The sequence below is a fragment of the Crocodylus porosus genome, unplaced genomic scaffold (assembly GCF_001723895.1).
Source record: "Crocodylus porosus isolate Cpor-Errol unplaced genomic scaffold, CroPor_comp1, whole genome shotgun sequence".
NCBI lineage: Eukaryota > Metazoa > Chordata > Crocodylia > Crocodylidae > Crocodylus > Crocodylus porosus.
The window spans coordinates 2,991,897-3,007,172 of NW_017728922.1; the positions used below are offsets into that span (position 1 = coordinate 2,991,897).

At 41.2% G+C, this 15,276-nt stretch overlaps 1 protein-coding gene across 2 annotated transcripts in view; it reads left to right on the plus strand.

Moving 5' to 3' along the window:
* Positions 1 to 15,276, plus strand: part of SULF2 (sulfatase 2) — a 179,722-nt gene that overhangs the window by 116,384 nt on the left and 48,062 nt on the right. For both annotated transcript variants that reach the window (XM_019539574.1, XM_019539575.1), the window contains 2 exons: positions 7,587 to 7,738; positions 11,407 to 11,576. In XM_019539574.1, the coding sequence (XP_019395119.1) occupies positions 7,587 to 7,738; positions 11,407 to 11,576 (322 nt within the window). The remainder of the gene's footprint in view (positions 1 to 7,586; positions 7,739 to 11,406; positions 11,577 to 15,276) is intronic.

The following is a 15,276-nucleotide window of genomic DNA, read 5'->3' on the forward strand; positions in this document are numbered from 1 at the left end:
CTCATTTGAAATGAATGTAAGCATTGTGATGATATTGTTGGGTGTGCTGTTACTGAAATGGATAAGGATCCTTGACCAGTAGTTCACAGAACTTTGTCTAAATAAAAGAGAAATGGCAGTCAAATAACACAGAATCTGACCTGAAATCCATAATCAGCTAAACTGGGTGTATCTCTACATGCATATTAATGCACTTGAATGAACTCTGAAGTTTGTCAGTCCAGAGTTTATTCAAGTAGGGTGAGTGTGCCCAGGAGCGCAGCATGTTGAGCCAGGGTGGAGCAGCCCTGGCTGGCAGGGGACCCTGAGGGGTAGCCTGCCAGCCCAGCTCCACGTGCTGTGGAGGGGTTGGCTGGGGCATGAGGGTACTTCACTGTGGGCTGGTGAGCAGGCAGCCCCCACACTGAAGCATCTGAGAGCCCCAGCCAGGCCCTCAGCATTTATATGTGTGCTGGTGCAGAGTTTTTTCACTCCACAGCAGGATAGTATTTGTATTTATAAGTACTATCCTGCTGCAGAGTAAATTAGTTTACTGCAGCCTAATAGGGGCACAGGTGTAGATGGGAGATTATTATTGTGAAGCTAATTAGTCAGCTGCACAGTAAATATCTCATGTAGACAGGCCCACTGAGTGATAAGATGGAACCCTGGACTTGATTCTGATTTCTTGCCAATTTCTGCAGTAGGCCGGTGCGAAGCAGCAAGTATTCAATTCAGATTTGAATTCAGCAGATTCAGAGGGACAGTGATTCAATTTGGTGATTTGAATCACTATCCCGATTCGATTTGGCCAATTCAGATTCGGAGATTCAGCGCCAGTTTGGAGATTCGGCCATAGGCTATAATGTGGAATCACTGAAGTACCTATAACTTTATCGGTTTTTTGCAGATTCAGATGGAAACAGCAGGGATGGTAGTTTATTCAGAGCATGAAGCCTGCCAGGTTTTTCAAGGAGATAGGTGCAGGCATATCTGTGAAAGTGCACAGCAAACTGTTGAAAGCAAAATTCATGTCACTTCTGTGTGTTAAGTCAGCAGGATGAAAGCAGCAGGGATGGTAGCCCCTTGCATGGGCATGATGCCTGCCAGGTTTCAGGGAGAGTGGTGCAGTGGTTTCTGTGAAAGGGCACCTCAAGGTTCCCCAGAATTTCCTTTGCTATGGCCCTCAACTCCTCTGCTTCCAGATCCAGCTCCTCCTCTGGCACTGGAAAGCTCACACTGTGAACTGAAATGGGGGTGGAGAATGTCATGCTGCTACTGGTTAGTGGTGGTGGTGCAGGTGCAGGCACTGCTACCACCTCCTTGTTCCCACTCTCAGCAGAAGACTTGGTGCAGAGTCACTTGGATGGACTGGATGTGTTCAAGTCAGCAGGCCTGGATGAGCTGCATGCGAGGGTACTGAAGGAATTGCCTGTTGTCATAGCAGAACCACTGGCATGGCTGTTTAAGCACTTGTAGTGCTTGGGTCAGGTCCCGGAGGACTGGAAGAAGGGCCAATTTGCTCCCTATTTTCAAGAAGGGGAGGAAGGAGAATCCAAGTAATTATAGGCCAGTCAGTCTCACCTCCATCCTTGGAAAGGTCTTCGAAAAGATTATGAAGGATCATATTTGTGGGAGTCTAGCAGGAAAAATAATGCAGCAGGGCAACCAGTGTGGATTCGTAGCAGATCGATCTGGTTTCGTTTTATGACAGGGTCACAAAATGCTTAGATGCAGAAGTAGAGGTAGATGTCATTTTCTTGGACTTTAACGAGGCCTTCAATACAGTATCTCATCCCATTCTCATAAATAAATTAAGAGGCTGTGACAGACGTTTTCACGGTCTGGTGGGTGGCAAGTTGACTTTGGGGGTCGCACTCAGAGAGTGGTAGTAGACTGGTCGGTATTGCCCTGGAAGGACGTGGGTAGTGGGGTTCCGCAGGGTTCGGTCCTTGGACCTGTACTCTTCAATGTCTTCATCAGTGACTTGGATGTGGATGTGAAGTGTACTCTGTCCAAGTCTGTGAATGATACTATATTTTGGGGTGAAGAGGGTACTCCAGAGGGTAGAAAACAATTGCAGGCAGACCTGGACAGGTTAGAAAAGTGGGCAGTACACAATAGGATGCAGTACAACAAGGAGAAGTGCAGAGTGCTGCACCTAGGGTGCAAAAAATATCCAGCACACCTGACTGGGAAGTGACCCTCTCAGAACACCGAAGCGGAAAGGGATCTTGGAGTCATAGTGGTCTCCAGGATGAACGTGAGTCGTCAGTGTGACAAAACCGTCAGCAAAACTAACTGCACTTTGTCTTGCATCAGCAGATGCATTTCAAATAGATCCAGGGAAGTGATACTTCCCCTTTATACAGCATTGGTCAGACTGCAGGTGGAGTACTGCATCCAGTTTTGGGTGCTGTACTTCAAGAAGGAGCTTTATAGACTCGAGAGGGTCCAGAGGAGGGACACTCGTATATTTAGTGGCTTATAGGACAAATCCTATGTGGAGAGACTGAGGGACCTGAACCTCTTCAGCCTCCACAAAAGGAGGCTGAGGTGATCTTGTGGCCGCCTACAAATTCACTAGGCTTCCAAGGGAGGTGGTGCTCTCCCCTACCTTGGGGGTCTTTAAGAGGAGGCTGATAGGCATCTGGCTGGGGTCATCTCACCCCAGTGCTCTTTCCTGCCTAGGCAGAGGGGTCAGATTCAATGATCTGTTGAGGTCCCTTCTGACCCTCGCATCTATGAATCTATGAAAGACTCATCGCTGCCAGGAAAGTGGGTGCATGTATGTTTGGGGCGGGGGGAACTTGCAGCTCTCCCTCTGCCCCCATCTCCCTCCCCTGCCAGAAGACCTGGTACCTGCCTTTCCAGCATGATTCATAATGTTTGGCGTGCTGCAAAATGTGTGTGTGTGTATAATATATATTGTGCTTTCCTGCACAGTGATGACACACTGTCAGGGAAAACACGGATTGTTTTCTGTGGGGGGAAAGAATCAAGACAGACTAACAAGAACAAATAAGAGGATTTTGGGGGAAGAATAAGTTGAAAGGAATGGATAGGGATAACAATAGGGATTGTACGCAAGGGTAAGTAGGAAAAGATTGCTAGTCTCTCTTACAAGAAGAGAGACTAGCTACCAAGAGACTAGATAGCAAGCCAGAGCCTTTCAGATGCTGCTGGTCCAAGAAAGAGACAGCTCAGAAAAGGGAGAGATCACTTGAGACACAGCTTGATATGTTGTATCACTATTGATATGTTGTATCAATATCAGAGCAGTCTTTCCCCCTCTCAGCCTTTTCTATATATGGCAGATCACCCTGCCCCCCTCCTTCTTCTCAGTTTCTGTTTCCTGCAAGCCTTCTGAATCTCCAAATCTCTCCAAATTGATTCGGAGGCTTCCAAATCAATTTAGATCTTTTAATGGGTCTCCTGATTCGGTTTGGATTTGGAGATTGGGCTGCCAAATCAGCCCGAACCTCCTCTGAATCGAATTGGCTACCGAAGCTTCGCACAGCCCTACTCTGCAGAGTTATTGAAATCAGTGTCAGCCTCACCCTCCTTAGAGGGAAATAGTCACTACTCTGTAAAAAGGATGATATTAGATTTGCATCCAGCGTGGAGTACCCTCTTGATTTGCAGTTGACTATAGAGGCCAGAAAAGGCATTTTGATGGTCTTTCTGTGCTTTTATATAATTTGGGAAAAGGTGTTTTTAAGCCACTATTTAAAAAAATGGTAGAAACCTTGTAAGTGTTGGTAGAACAGACTTAAGAATTCGCCATGGTTGGGGATTCACTCTTTTAGATGATATTCAGAACGAGCAACCTTTCCTTTTAATTTTCATTACGTTGCCTGCATGTTGTCAGGCTAGATTATTTTTTGAAGCGGTAGGGTTTGGGTATGATATATTCATACTTGCTTTGTGTATGGAGTAGGTTTTTTGTATTAGTCTATAATGGCCATGTCTACCAAGATGCTGACTGCCCTGTAGTGTTGCATGGCAGAAAGCTTGCTGTGATACTGCTGTGTCGTAGTGTTGGGCTACTGTACAGTCAGTGTCACAAAAAAGCCATTCAGCAATGCTATTGCGCAGTAACTCCAGTTACTGTGCAGTGATTTAGTACTTATATAAGTGACTGCACAGTAATGACTGCACATTCAGTGTCTTATGTAGATGTGGCTACTGTGGAGCAAATTCTCACATCTTCAGTTTTTGCCTTTTAACCCTTCAGCAAAAAGAAATTTAAACTCTTGTAATTTCCACCTGCACTTGGAAGTCCCTCTCAAGGGATTAAGAATGGTGGGGAGGCTTGAGAAACAGTAAAATTGTAGAGGTCATGACATGTTGCAGAAAAGACTGTGTTGTATATAGGTCTCATGTCTATTACCATATTATCTCCCACATATCCTATTTCACCTGTTCATAGGAGAGGCTGGTTTGTGTAGCATGTACGTTTGTGTGAATTTCCCCATTCTTATACATATGAAAAGCTTTTAAAGCCATTTGGACATCTTTTATGATAACTTCCTAGACTAGATGGTGAAGCATAACTGTTTATATACAGCTGTGCTTCCTGCAAATGTTTGCTAATGAAATCCTGGAGCAGTCTGGAATTGGATGAAATGAAGACTCGCATTCTCCAGTGAGCAGCTGTCTCGAATGATGGGCTGTGCTGATGCAAGGGAAAAAATCGCTTTAGAGAGAGAAGCTTAACAATATGAAAGCAAAATCTTCCCCCAGCAGCAAAAGAGCTTTACTGTAGCCCCATATTTTGTAGCACAAAAGAGCAACATTTGGAAGACTTTATATGATGAGTCTTTCAAGGTTCCTGCAAAGGAGGGAGAGATGTGAAATGGAAAGTTAGAAACAGTAGAGAAAATTGTTTAAAGTACTTTGACGTCCATGAAAGATTATAAAGACATCCCAGATGTACATTGGTGGATATGCAGAAAGGTGCTGGAAGGAACTTCCATAAGACTTTCCTTTAATGCCCCTGCAGAATGACACTGGAGTAATTCTTTACAAGAATGCTGTTTTCTTGTGTTCTTCAGCTGACTTGGCCACAGGCTTTAGGAACTGACTGGTAAACTGGAAGCTGTGCTTCCATAAAGGAGTGCAAAATTTAATTCTGTTTGGATGTAATATATTGGTGAGTCACAAAAGCCTGTAGACTGCCTTGTACATACCTGCCACCGTAGACAACAGTCAATATCTCAATCCATTATCCTTTGATATCAAGCCAAAAAAAAAAGTCTCCTGCACTCTTTAATTACCCACGCATCACTGTGGATTGCCTTTCACTTTTTAAATATTGGATCTTGTTCAGAAATCAAAGTTTCTTGAGAGAGTACTTTCACAACATAGGCCCTGAAATAATGAGATGTTTTTAGCCATTTACAGTGAAGCAGATTTTGCTTTGTTCAGTGCAGGGAATTTATTTTGTCTGATTTTGATGAAAGTCTGATTTAAAGACATGCCTGACCTAGTGATTATAACAAGGAACCAGAAATTCTCCAAGAAAACTCCTAATTTGGGATCAGAGTTACAAGTCAATTAACTCCTCCATAACTCAGTTCTGCGGGTAATCAGTAAAATTAGTAAAATGGGAGTAGTAATGATTGTAGCTTCTTGGATAAAAGAAGCCATGCAATTTCAGAGTGCTTCTAGTATTTATTCATTGATGTGTCTTTTTGGTGGATCTTCTTACTGGTCTTACATGCCACAGATCATAATCATCTCCTTCGAAAGAGCTCAGATTTTCCCCTTTTTTTTTCTTTTTTGGCCAGGGAGATGCATTATTTGAGTACCTCTACTTTTCAGTACAAGGGGATAAGTAACCTGATCAAAATACCTATGTTGCCAGTGCCCTCTCTCCCATTATAGTAGTTGCACAGAGATTTTTTAGGTCAGGTCTCAGCTGGTACAGATAGTGAAGCTATTCTGACTTAGGCCAGTTAATACCTGTCTTTATGTGCATCTTTTACTCAATTTTTGACTGTGTCTGTACTGTGCATTTTAAATTTCTGCTGTGTCTTATAAAGCAGAAGCTGTGTGATCAGTGGGTGAAGAAGGATTTCTCTGTCATTAGTTTTAGTTCACTGTAACTCCCTGCAGGACAAATGCTCAGCTGCCATAAATGGGTATAAGTTCAGTGACTTAACTAGAGCTTTGCCACTTTACCTCAGTTAAAGATCTAGTCCAATGACTTCCATGGCGTATGCTTGTTCTCGCAAGCGCAAGGAAGATCAGAATCAGGCACTTAAGACTGAAATTTTTAAACTTCCTTAGGAGTATAGATACCCAGTTTCAATCAAATGTGGGGGGGCATTGACAATCGTGTCTAAGTCTTTTGGGTTTCTTTGAATATCAGAGTTATACAGAACTAGGTCAAAATGCTAAGCTCACATCAGAGATTCTTCTCTTCTGCTGTGTCTACATACACGCACATGTCCATTGACAGAACATCAGCCTGAACTGCCATGTTAACTATCTGGTTTCAAAAATCGGTATAACCTCAAGGTGGAAAGTATGTCGCCGTCTGGGCCCTAACCTGTTAATGGAGAAGCATCGCTAAAGAGCTGAGATCCAGGAGAGTTTTAAACATGGAAGGCAAATCAGATAGCAGAGTTGCACTCCACCCTGTGGATCCAATGCCAGAATTTTGCGATTAGGTCTTATCAAAGTGGCTAGAGGATTCATGCACTGAATAGTGCTCACATGCTAATTATGTATATAGTGAAATATGTGTGCTGTTAAATTAACTTTTAAAAAGGAAATACTGGGAAAGCATCATTAGGCATAATATAACATCCTGGGGAATATGTGCTTTCCCTTTATAATTCAGACGGTTTGCATTTCTCTTAACCATTCTCTGTAATTTGTGTCAGTGCATCTGTGGCTTACAGGAGCCTGGCTAGCATGAATAGCTCTTCTGGGAGGAAGGCTCACGTGCCTGCCTAGCTCTCTTTAATGATACATATACCCTGTGTGTCTGTGCTTCTACCAAGCAGGCTGTTTCATTTCTTTTAAGCCTGCAGTTTGAAATCTCAATCATTGGGTGAACCTCATTTGTCGCAGCTTCTCCCAGCCCTAGCCTCATGCTGCTGAACTTACTATTTCTGTGAGTTACTGAGGTGGAGACAGTTTAAGTGGGTGTAGCCAATATGAAGAGTGCAGCTAAATTGGGTTTTTCAGTGTAGGATGAGATAATGTGGCAACTGGCACTATTTTAAACATATTTTGCTCGTTTTCACTGAGTATGAGTATGAGTATCATGAATATGAGTATGACTATCCTGAGCCATTCCAGGAACTTCAGCGGTTATTTCACTTCTCAGCTTAGTCTGGTTTCATTTATTTCCTACATAGGTGGTTTGTAAAAAAGAAGATCCACAACATTAGGGACCTCTGAAATGCAGTGAAAGTAGCAATCAGATTTCCTAAAACATCTCATAGTTTGTTGTGTGTTAAATGTGCCTGGAAGAAGAAAATGAGCATTCTGTACGTAGGAGGCAAAAGCTGAAGAAGAGTGTGGTAAAATACAGCATCTCTGAAGAGTTTGTATTATACCTGCTTACTATACTTTCCTTTCTCTACCTCCAGCTTTCTTTGGAAAGTACCTTAATGAATATAATGGCTCCTATGTGCCTCCTGGCTGGAAAGAATGGGTTGGATTACTTAAAAATTCTCGTTTTTACAACTACACGCTCTGTAGAAATGGAGTAAAGGAGAAACATGGATTTGACTACTCCAGGGTAGGTCCTATTGCTTTACTTTGATTTTACCCCCCTTGGACATGATTGTAAGAAGGCCAGATACACTTTCTGGATTCAGTCTATTTAAAGCTTTCTTTTCATATTTGAAAGCCATTGGTCATAAAACCAGCTTCAGTACATGAGGCAGGTCCTTCATACTAAATACTATCTCTTCATTTCTTTTGTGACATGTTATTTAAAACATTCTTAGCAGCAATGGGAGCATAAGCTAGCCATCCTGAGACTGTAAAACTTCAATATGTCTTACAAGATGAGAAATGGATTTAATTGCATCATGACTTGTATTCCACTGCCAGGTAATTCAATTAACAAATGTTGAGCCAGACTAAGGGCCGTTACACCAGTGTAAAACTTATTTCAGTGGAGTGTAAATGAGATTTAAAAACTGATGCCCTCTACCTATAGGATGTTTTTTTGTCTTGTGTTTTATATAAATTATTTATTTATTTATTTATTGGAGAGAGATCATTTCATCATCATAGTAGGCTAATGTAGGGGAATCTATGATACCATGAAATATGGTATATTCGTTCAGACTTTAGAAGGACATACATGAATAGTATTCCTGGAGTACTTGTGGTTGCACTTCACCTTGACTGAGCTCACAAAGTGTTGTGACACCCATACCCTGATGCAACTCCACTGCTTCTTTTTTCATCTAAAACATTTTATAGCTCTCATAGATAAATGACTGCAAGTGAAGAGTATGTTTACTTGAGCAAAACATGTGCATTTGCCAAGGGACACAGCTTGTATGATTTTCTAAAGTAGGTTGCAGAGTCTGTGATTTATGTCTGTAAATAATTTAGCAGTAAACAGCTTTGGTTAGAAAACTGGAACCTGAAAGAAATGGTATAAGAGTGAAAAAGGAGGGAAAGAAGTAAATGTCAGCAAAATGACATCACCTACCTTTGGATTTACAAAGTGTTTAATTAATCATGTTAATTTTCACCATCATACTCATTGTCAGGCTAGACTTACACACTTACAAGCAACATATATACTTGTGGTGGTATTTTGATTTGGTGATGGCACATACTTAGAAAATGTTTCTTTGGTTTTGAGTTTAACATGCCTTGTGTTGGAAGCTAATCGTAACATATTTCTAAGGTATCATTTTCTATTACCAATTGCAGAGAGGGAAGGACAACTTGGGAACAAAATGACATCTCCCTCCTATTTCCTTTCTAGTCAGTTAAGGATGGGAGTGCTTTTAGCTGCCAAATTACCAGAAATGTTTTGATGGAAATCTCTTACACGAGACAGCATTAAGTAAATTATTTTTAACGACTACCATTCCCCATTTTATCAAAGGAGCCAGTGAAAGAAATGACACTCCCCAAAACCTTCTACTCCATTTGCTATTTCCAGCACTTTAAAAACATGTGTATTCTCATTTTGTGCAGATATTCATCATTCTTATGTATCCCCTTTTATTCCACAAAATTCTTTTAGAAAACGAATGTTCCAGTTGACCTTCTTGTCTTTGCATATAAATTGCTACTGTATTTTATTGACAGTAGTCTGCAAAGCAGCAACATGTACTGCTGGCAACATTTAGATATCAGGAATCAATCAGAAGTTGAAAAATATGATGGAACACATTTCCTTCCTCTTTTTTTATTATTTTTTTTTCTTTTGGTGACTGCGTTTTCCAGTAAGGGACCTGTCTTCACAGAGATTGTTTTAATGACCCTTTCTACTTTTATACAACAAATATCTTTTTTTTCCCCAACTTATATATCTCCACTCGCATATAAGTTGGCAAAACCCATTAGTGGTTGTACGAACAGTTGATCTATTAGTTGTAAAATTGAAAACTGCGTAATCCAAATTTGATTGAAAGTTTAATGTTAAAGAGTCAATTCCAGGATAAGAGTTATATTTTCCAAAATGGAAGTCCTGTTTAAATCATTAAATAAAAAAAAAAAAACACCCTAGTTTATTCATTAACTCTCACATTTATCATTTGAAGACTAACATTTTTCAAAAGGGGCCAGTGAGTCAACCACGTTCTGAAAATCAGGCCATATCAAGGTGTCTAAAATTTTGCACCCAAATGTATTTGTTTGAGGGAACCAGAATCATCAATCATTTTTAAAACTCTAATCCAAAAATATGCTAGTCAGTGGGCGTATCTACATGTGCCCCTGACTGCACAATACCTGCTGGTACTGGGCAGTTCTGGCAGTGCACTGTTATTTTTAGGCTCTACATCGCCATAGCTCATTGCTACAGCAACACAGCATCGGTGTCACAGTTTGCGCCCACTGGCAGTACATTGCCATAGAGTTTCATGTAGACGCGCCCAGTTTTACTTTTCCACTTGCTTACATTTTAACTTTATCGTATGTAGTACTTGACTGTCATATTTGGATTCTCCTAACAAGTAGGCCTGTGCAAAGCCGCTAGTATTTGCTTCGGATTTGGATTCGGCCAATTTAGGGGACAGTGATTTGATTCGGTGATTTGAGCCGCTGTCCTGAATCGATTTGGCCAACTCTGATTCAGGGATTCAGCTGCTGCCAAATCACCCAGCAGCTCCTGGTGAGTGGGGGCTTTTTTTTTTAAAGCACCAGGAGCTGGGCTGGGCAGGGCAGCCATGGCGGGGTTGGGGGAGCAGGAGGGGGTCAAGGGGGCTGGGCAAGCAGGCAGGGGATGAGGGCTGGCAGGGGTCCCTCCCATGGTCTCCTCCCCCCTCTGCCAGACTCTCTTCCCCCGCCCCCTGCTTACCAGCTCTGAGTCCAGCTGCAGCTCCCTGCTGCAGCTACCAGGGACTATCTGAATCATCAAAGCTCTCCAAATCTTTTCTGGAGATTCAGAGAGCTTCAAATTGATTCGGACCTTTTGATCGGTCTCCTGATTCAATTTGGACTTGGAGATTCAGCCACCGAATCAGGCCAAATCTCTTCCGAATCGAATCACCACCTGAAGCTTCACACAGCCCTAGTAACTAGGGCTCCTAGATCTCATAGGCTTTGCAGTTGCTTATTTTTAATAAATTTAATTTTTTTTTCAAGGTTGTCTGACAGGTACTATTGTGTTCTTCAGACTACAGTGTGAAATCATACTTCACAGCTAGATAAAAGGACAAAACCTCTTCTGGCATGCTTTATTACGCTTAAGAAATTCACAGTCTCATATTTGCACTGGACCAAAGCAAGTCAGTCTATAGGCTTTTGCTTTGCATTGAAAACTGGTTGCATGTATTTGACCTTTTAAAAAACAATACCAGAACTGTGATATTCTGTAACAAATCATGCCGTGCTGGTACCTAAGGAGTTTTCTTGTCACTTCTTCAGTGTCTTCAGTCCACTTGACTCCAGTAGGTATCATACAATTTATCTGATGCTCATTATGGCTTAAAAACACGTGAAGTCCCTTTCTTCCCAGGTGACTTTCCTGAGCTCTCAACACTGTCTTGTAAGTGGAACCTTTTATCTAGATTCATATACTGCACCTATTATCCTGGTGTCTGTGTGACTCTGGGTCTGTGAGGTAGAATGAGATTATTGGTCCTTCCAATTCCACACGTGGCATCTAGCATTGGAGGTATTTTGGAGGAAGAGTGGAAAAGAACTGAAGTCACTTCATGACTTTAAAAGTGTTGTTGAAATATCTGTTAAAAATCTTTCCTCCTCTTCCAGGATTATCTGACTGATCTGATCACCAACGACAGTGTTAACTTCTTCAGAATCTCGAAGAAGATGTATCCGCATAGACCAGTATTGATGGTTATCAGCCATGCTGCTCCACATGGTCCTGAGGATTCAGCCCCTCAGTATTCACATCTCTTTCCCAATGCTTCACAACACATGTAAGGAAAAGGAAATCCCTGTATTTCCAGGCACAAGAAAAAGAACTGGGTATTTCTAGTAGAAACAACTGCTTGGTCCATTAGAATTTTCTCATAAATTCGTTATAAGACCTGACAAACTCTGCCTGATAAACTTGCTATGCTCTAAAATGGTGTCATTAAGTACATTGCACGAGCTGCTCCAGTTGAGCTGCTTCCTAAAGCAGAAGCAATGTAGCTGTGTCTACATGGTGCTGCAAGCAAGCTGTATGGTAGTGTCACTCAGCAGTGTGAATTGGTCCATATGAAGCACCAGGTAGACACGGCTGTTTAGGAGGCAGCCTGTTCAGAGCAGTGCAGGGTGCTAGAGGACACTTTTCTGAAGCACGCAGTTTCTTCCACACAGATAGCAAGAGCAGAAACATTGTGACTTTTTATATGAATGTGCAAAATGTTATATGCAACTTGGCAATAGGGCCCACATCCATGGTCCTTCACTGAGGTTCACTGAAGTCACTGGAAAGATTAATGTTGACTTCATTGGACTTTGTGACCTGTTCATTGGGACTGATTTGTCCTCATTTCTCTGGCTTTACAGTGGGGTAAGTTTGACATCAGTAATATTGCTTGTGAAATACGGTAGTATTTAATGTGATTATGTACACCAGGTTCTGGCCTTTAGATTGTTACTCTGGCATGTGTACACGTGAATTGTTTGTCAGTTTGTGGATGATACCCACCATTCAGATCATAAGTAGAAATTTTATCTTGTGGGGGAGGTGCAGGGTACTGAGATACAGGCAAGATGCATGACTGGCCAGCATTACCCAGGAAGTCTTTGGCAAAATGATCAGACTACTAGACTTGTACTTTCACCAGAATTCACTCTTTGTAATTTTCTTCCTGCCTGTAATGGACAACACAATGATTCCATATTCAAATCCTGCATATCTAGCTTGAAGACGCATTGCAGGTTATTTCAGTTTTATGTAGAAGCCTGGAACTGACTCTGTAAGGTTATGAACAAATTACAGAGTAGCACACGCTACCTTAAAGAGTTGAGCTCTGTGGGACTGGTGCAAAGCCCAGTGAAATGAAGTGGGAGCCTTTACTGATTTCACTGAAAAAGGTCTGAGTGAGGGATAGAGAAAGACAGCACAAATTTCCTCTGTTTTAGTGCCTAAATATTAGAGCGCTAAAAAATGTATATTTCATTATGCTGCATGATGTCACTAAAGAGAATCTGTCTCTTGGGCCTGAAGCGATACAGTGTTTCATGTTTAAGTTGTTTGCCATCCTGTGCTGGTTTCTTCTCCTTTGAAATGAAAACTACAGAAGCTCAAAACGAGTACTGTCTGTTGTTGCTCATACAAAAGAGTTGACCTCAGCCTTATTAGGAATGCTTTTGGAAGGCACTCTTATCTAGGAGATGATAATCGTTTTCCAAACAATGCTCTACAGCAATTTAATTATCATGGTTAAAAGAGAAAGGGGTAGAAGCAGCTGAGGAGGGGAGGGGGAATGAAAAGATGCAGTGCACGTTTTTTTTCCTTTCACATTGTTTACTTTTTATTTTCATGCAAATTGAATTTATTTCCCTGGCTGGGAGATGTTTTTTATGGAAACCACTGTGGGATTTTATAATTGCAGCTGAATTTTCTTATTACTGTTATTAAACTATTAATTTATAGGCACTGGTACTTTACAAGAATTATTGATTTGTAAAGCAGTATATCATCGTGGTAGATTAAACAATTTTATTATTCTTTTAGATGTACATATTAAGTAGGCTCTATTATATGCATCTTATGCAGGGAAACTGCTTGCTTCCAATTTATTTTAAACACTTTTTACAGCACAATACAATATAAAAATGATATGGAGCATTTTGCTTAAGTAAAAAGGAATAATGAGAAAAAGAGACTATTTTCAGCAATGCACAAATATCTAATTAGAAGTGGACAGCTATTAATGCATTACTTGGGATATATTTTTAAATATTTTATACAATTACTGTTCCTTGCATTGGGTACATATGGCCTAATTTTCAAATAAAAGTTAAACATGCAATTGCATACACAGTCTTGACAGCTACACAGGCAAACTAGACATCTGATTTCCATATTTCTCCTACCCGAAACTACCATGTCAATCCCTTAATAACAGGTGATGTACTGCTAGCATATCCCATCTCTGCACTAGTGTAACTGAGCAAGGGCGGCCGAGTCACCAGCTCCAAGTTCTGCCTTTGCAACAGGGTGCAAAAATTGCACGGTTGCCTTGTGCTTTGCTGCTGCCCAGAGTGCAGAGCCACCCTGTTACACCTCTGCAGGTCTGTATGGGAGAGGTGGTAGAGCATGGCCAGGGAAAAGGCCTAATGTGGCTGGTGGACCATGATGTAGGTTAGAGAAGCCCTGAAACTGCTCTGAATTGCACTGGTGTTTGGTTGAGATCATGGACAACATAAAGGCACCATACCTTTTCCTCCCAGTTTTGGTTGAAGCATTAGTTACTGCTCAAATTCTGGCTCTTAGGGGCTGTCCATACAGCAAAATGAAGGTGTAATTGTAATACGGTTTTAACTTAAATGTAGCTATGAATGGTAACGATTGTAGTCAAGGCATGGGGATGGTATGGGCTACCACCCAGGGTACATGCATGCAGGTGACCCTGGCTATGCAGTCTGGTTGCTATGCCATGCTGCCACATCTTTGTTACTGTGTGTTACTTGTGCCAGCTAGATTAAACCAGTTAGAGTTATGCTTACCTGTGCCACAGTTGCTGACACATACTTTATGTGCAATTGCAGCCCTCTTAAAAAAATCAGTCATCCCCCAGCCTTCTATTTTTTTTTTTTTAGGTTTCCTTTCTTTCTCCTTGGACCAGTAGTTGAACTGAACTAGACAGCTGGGCATTTTCATAGTGGCCATTACTGCTGTTTCTGTAAATAGTACATATTTTATTATTCCCCCAACCTCCACCCCCATTTTCCAGGGTCAGATACAGTCAGTATATAGAGAATAATCAGTATGGTGGAGTTTGTTTTTCCTTTGAATAAATTTGAAGGGGCTATTTTGTCCCGCTTCCAGAAATGTTATGTTTTGCATTTTTGCCCAAAAGATAGACAAATCTGTGAAGTGTAAGAGGGTTACATTTGTAGTAATCAAAGAAAATCATGGGCCAGGGGTGGATTAAGCAGCGGGAGGTTTCAAATCAGCCAGGAAATCACAAAGTAAGCTGAAAAGGAGTTTGCCAAGCATTTTGATTCATTCTGGGCATTACATAGCAACAGTTTCCATAACTGTCAGCATTTTCAAGGGAGCAATGTCATTATTTGAGCCACAATAACATTCTGAAATTCAAGATACTATTAACCACGCAGAGAGAATAAACAGCAGCCTTTTCTCCCCATATGAAGAATCTTCCCTTCCCTTTCTGTGCATTTTTCAGATAGGATCTCACATAAAGCTTTCCATATAACTTGTCATAATCCAATTATCTGGTATTATTTTCATGTTTATTTGAAAAGTGAAACTTTTAAGGGTATTTGGTACCAATGATATTCAAAGATACACTCAGTGCAACTGATTTCTTAGAAGAAACCTTTCAGTTTTTGCTATCTATTGTTATTTATCCTGGTGCTATATGTTATCTTGCTACTCTGATGCATGCAAAACAATAATGGCTGCTTCTTTTTCTTTTTCTTTTTTTGGCAAGATGC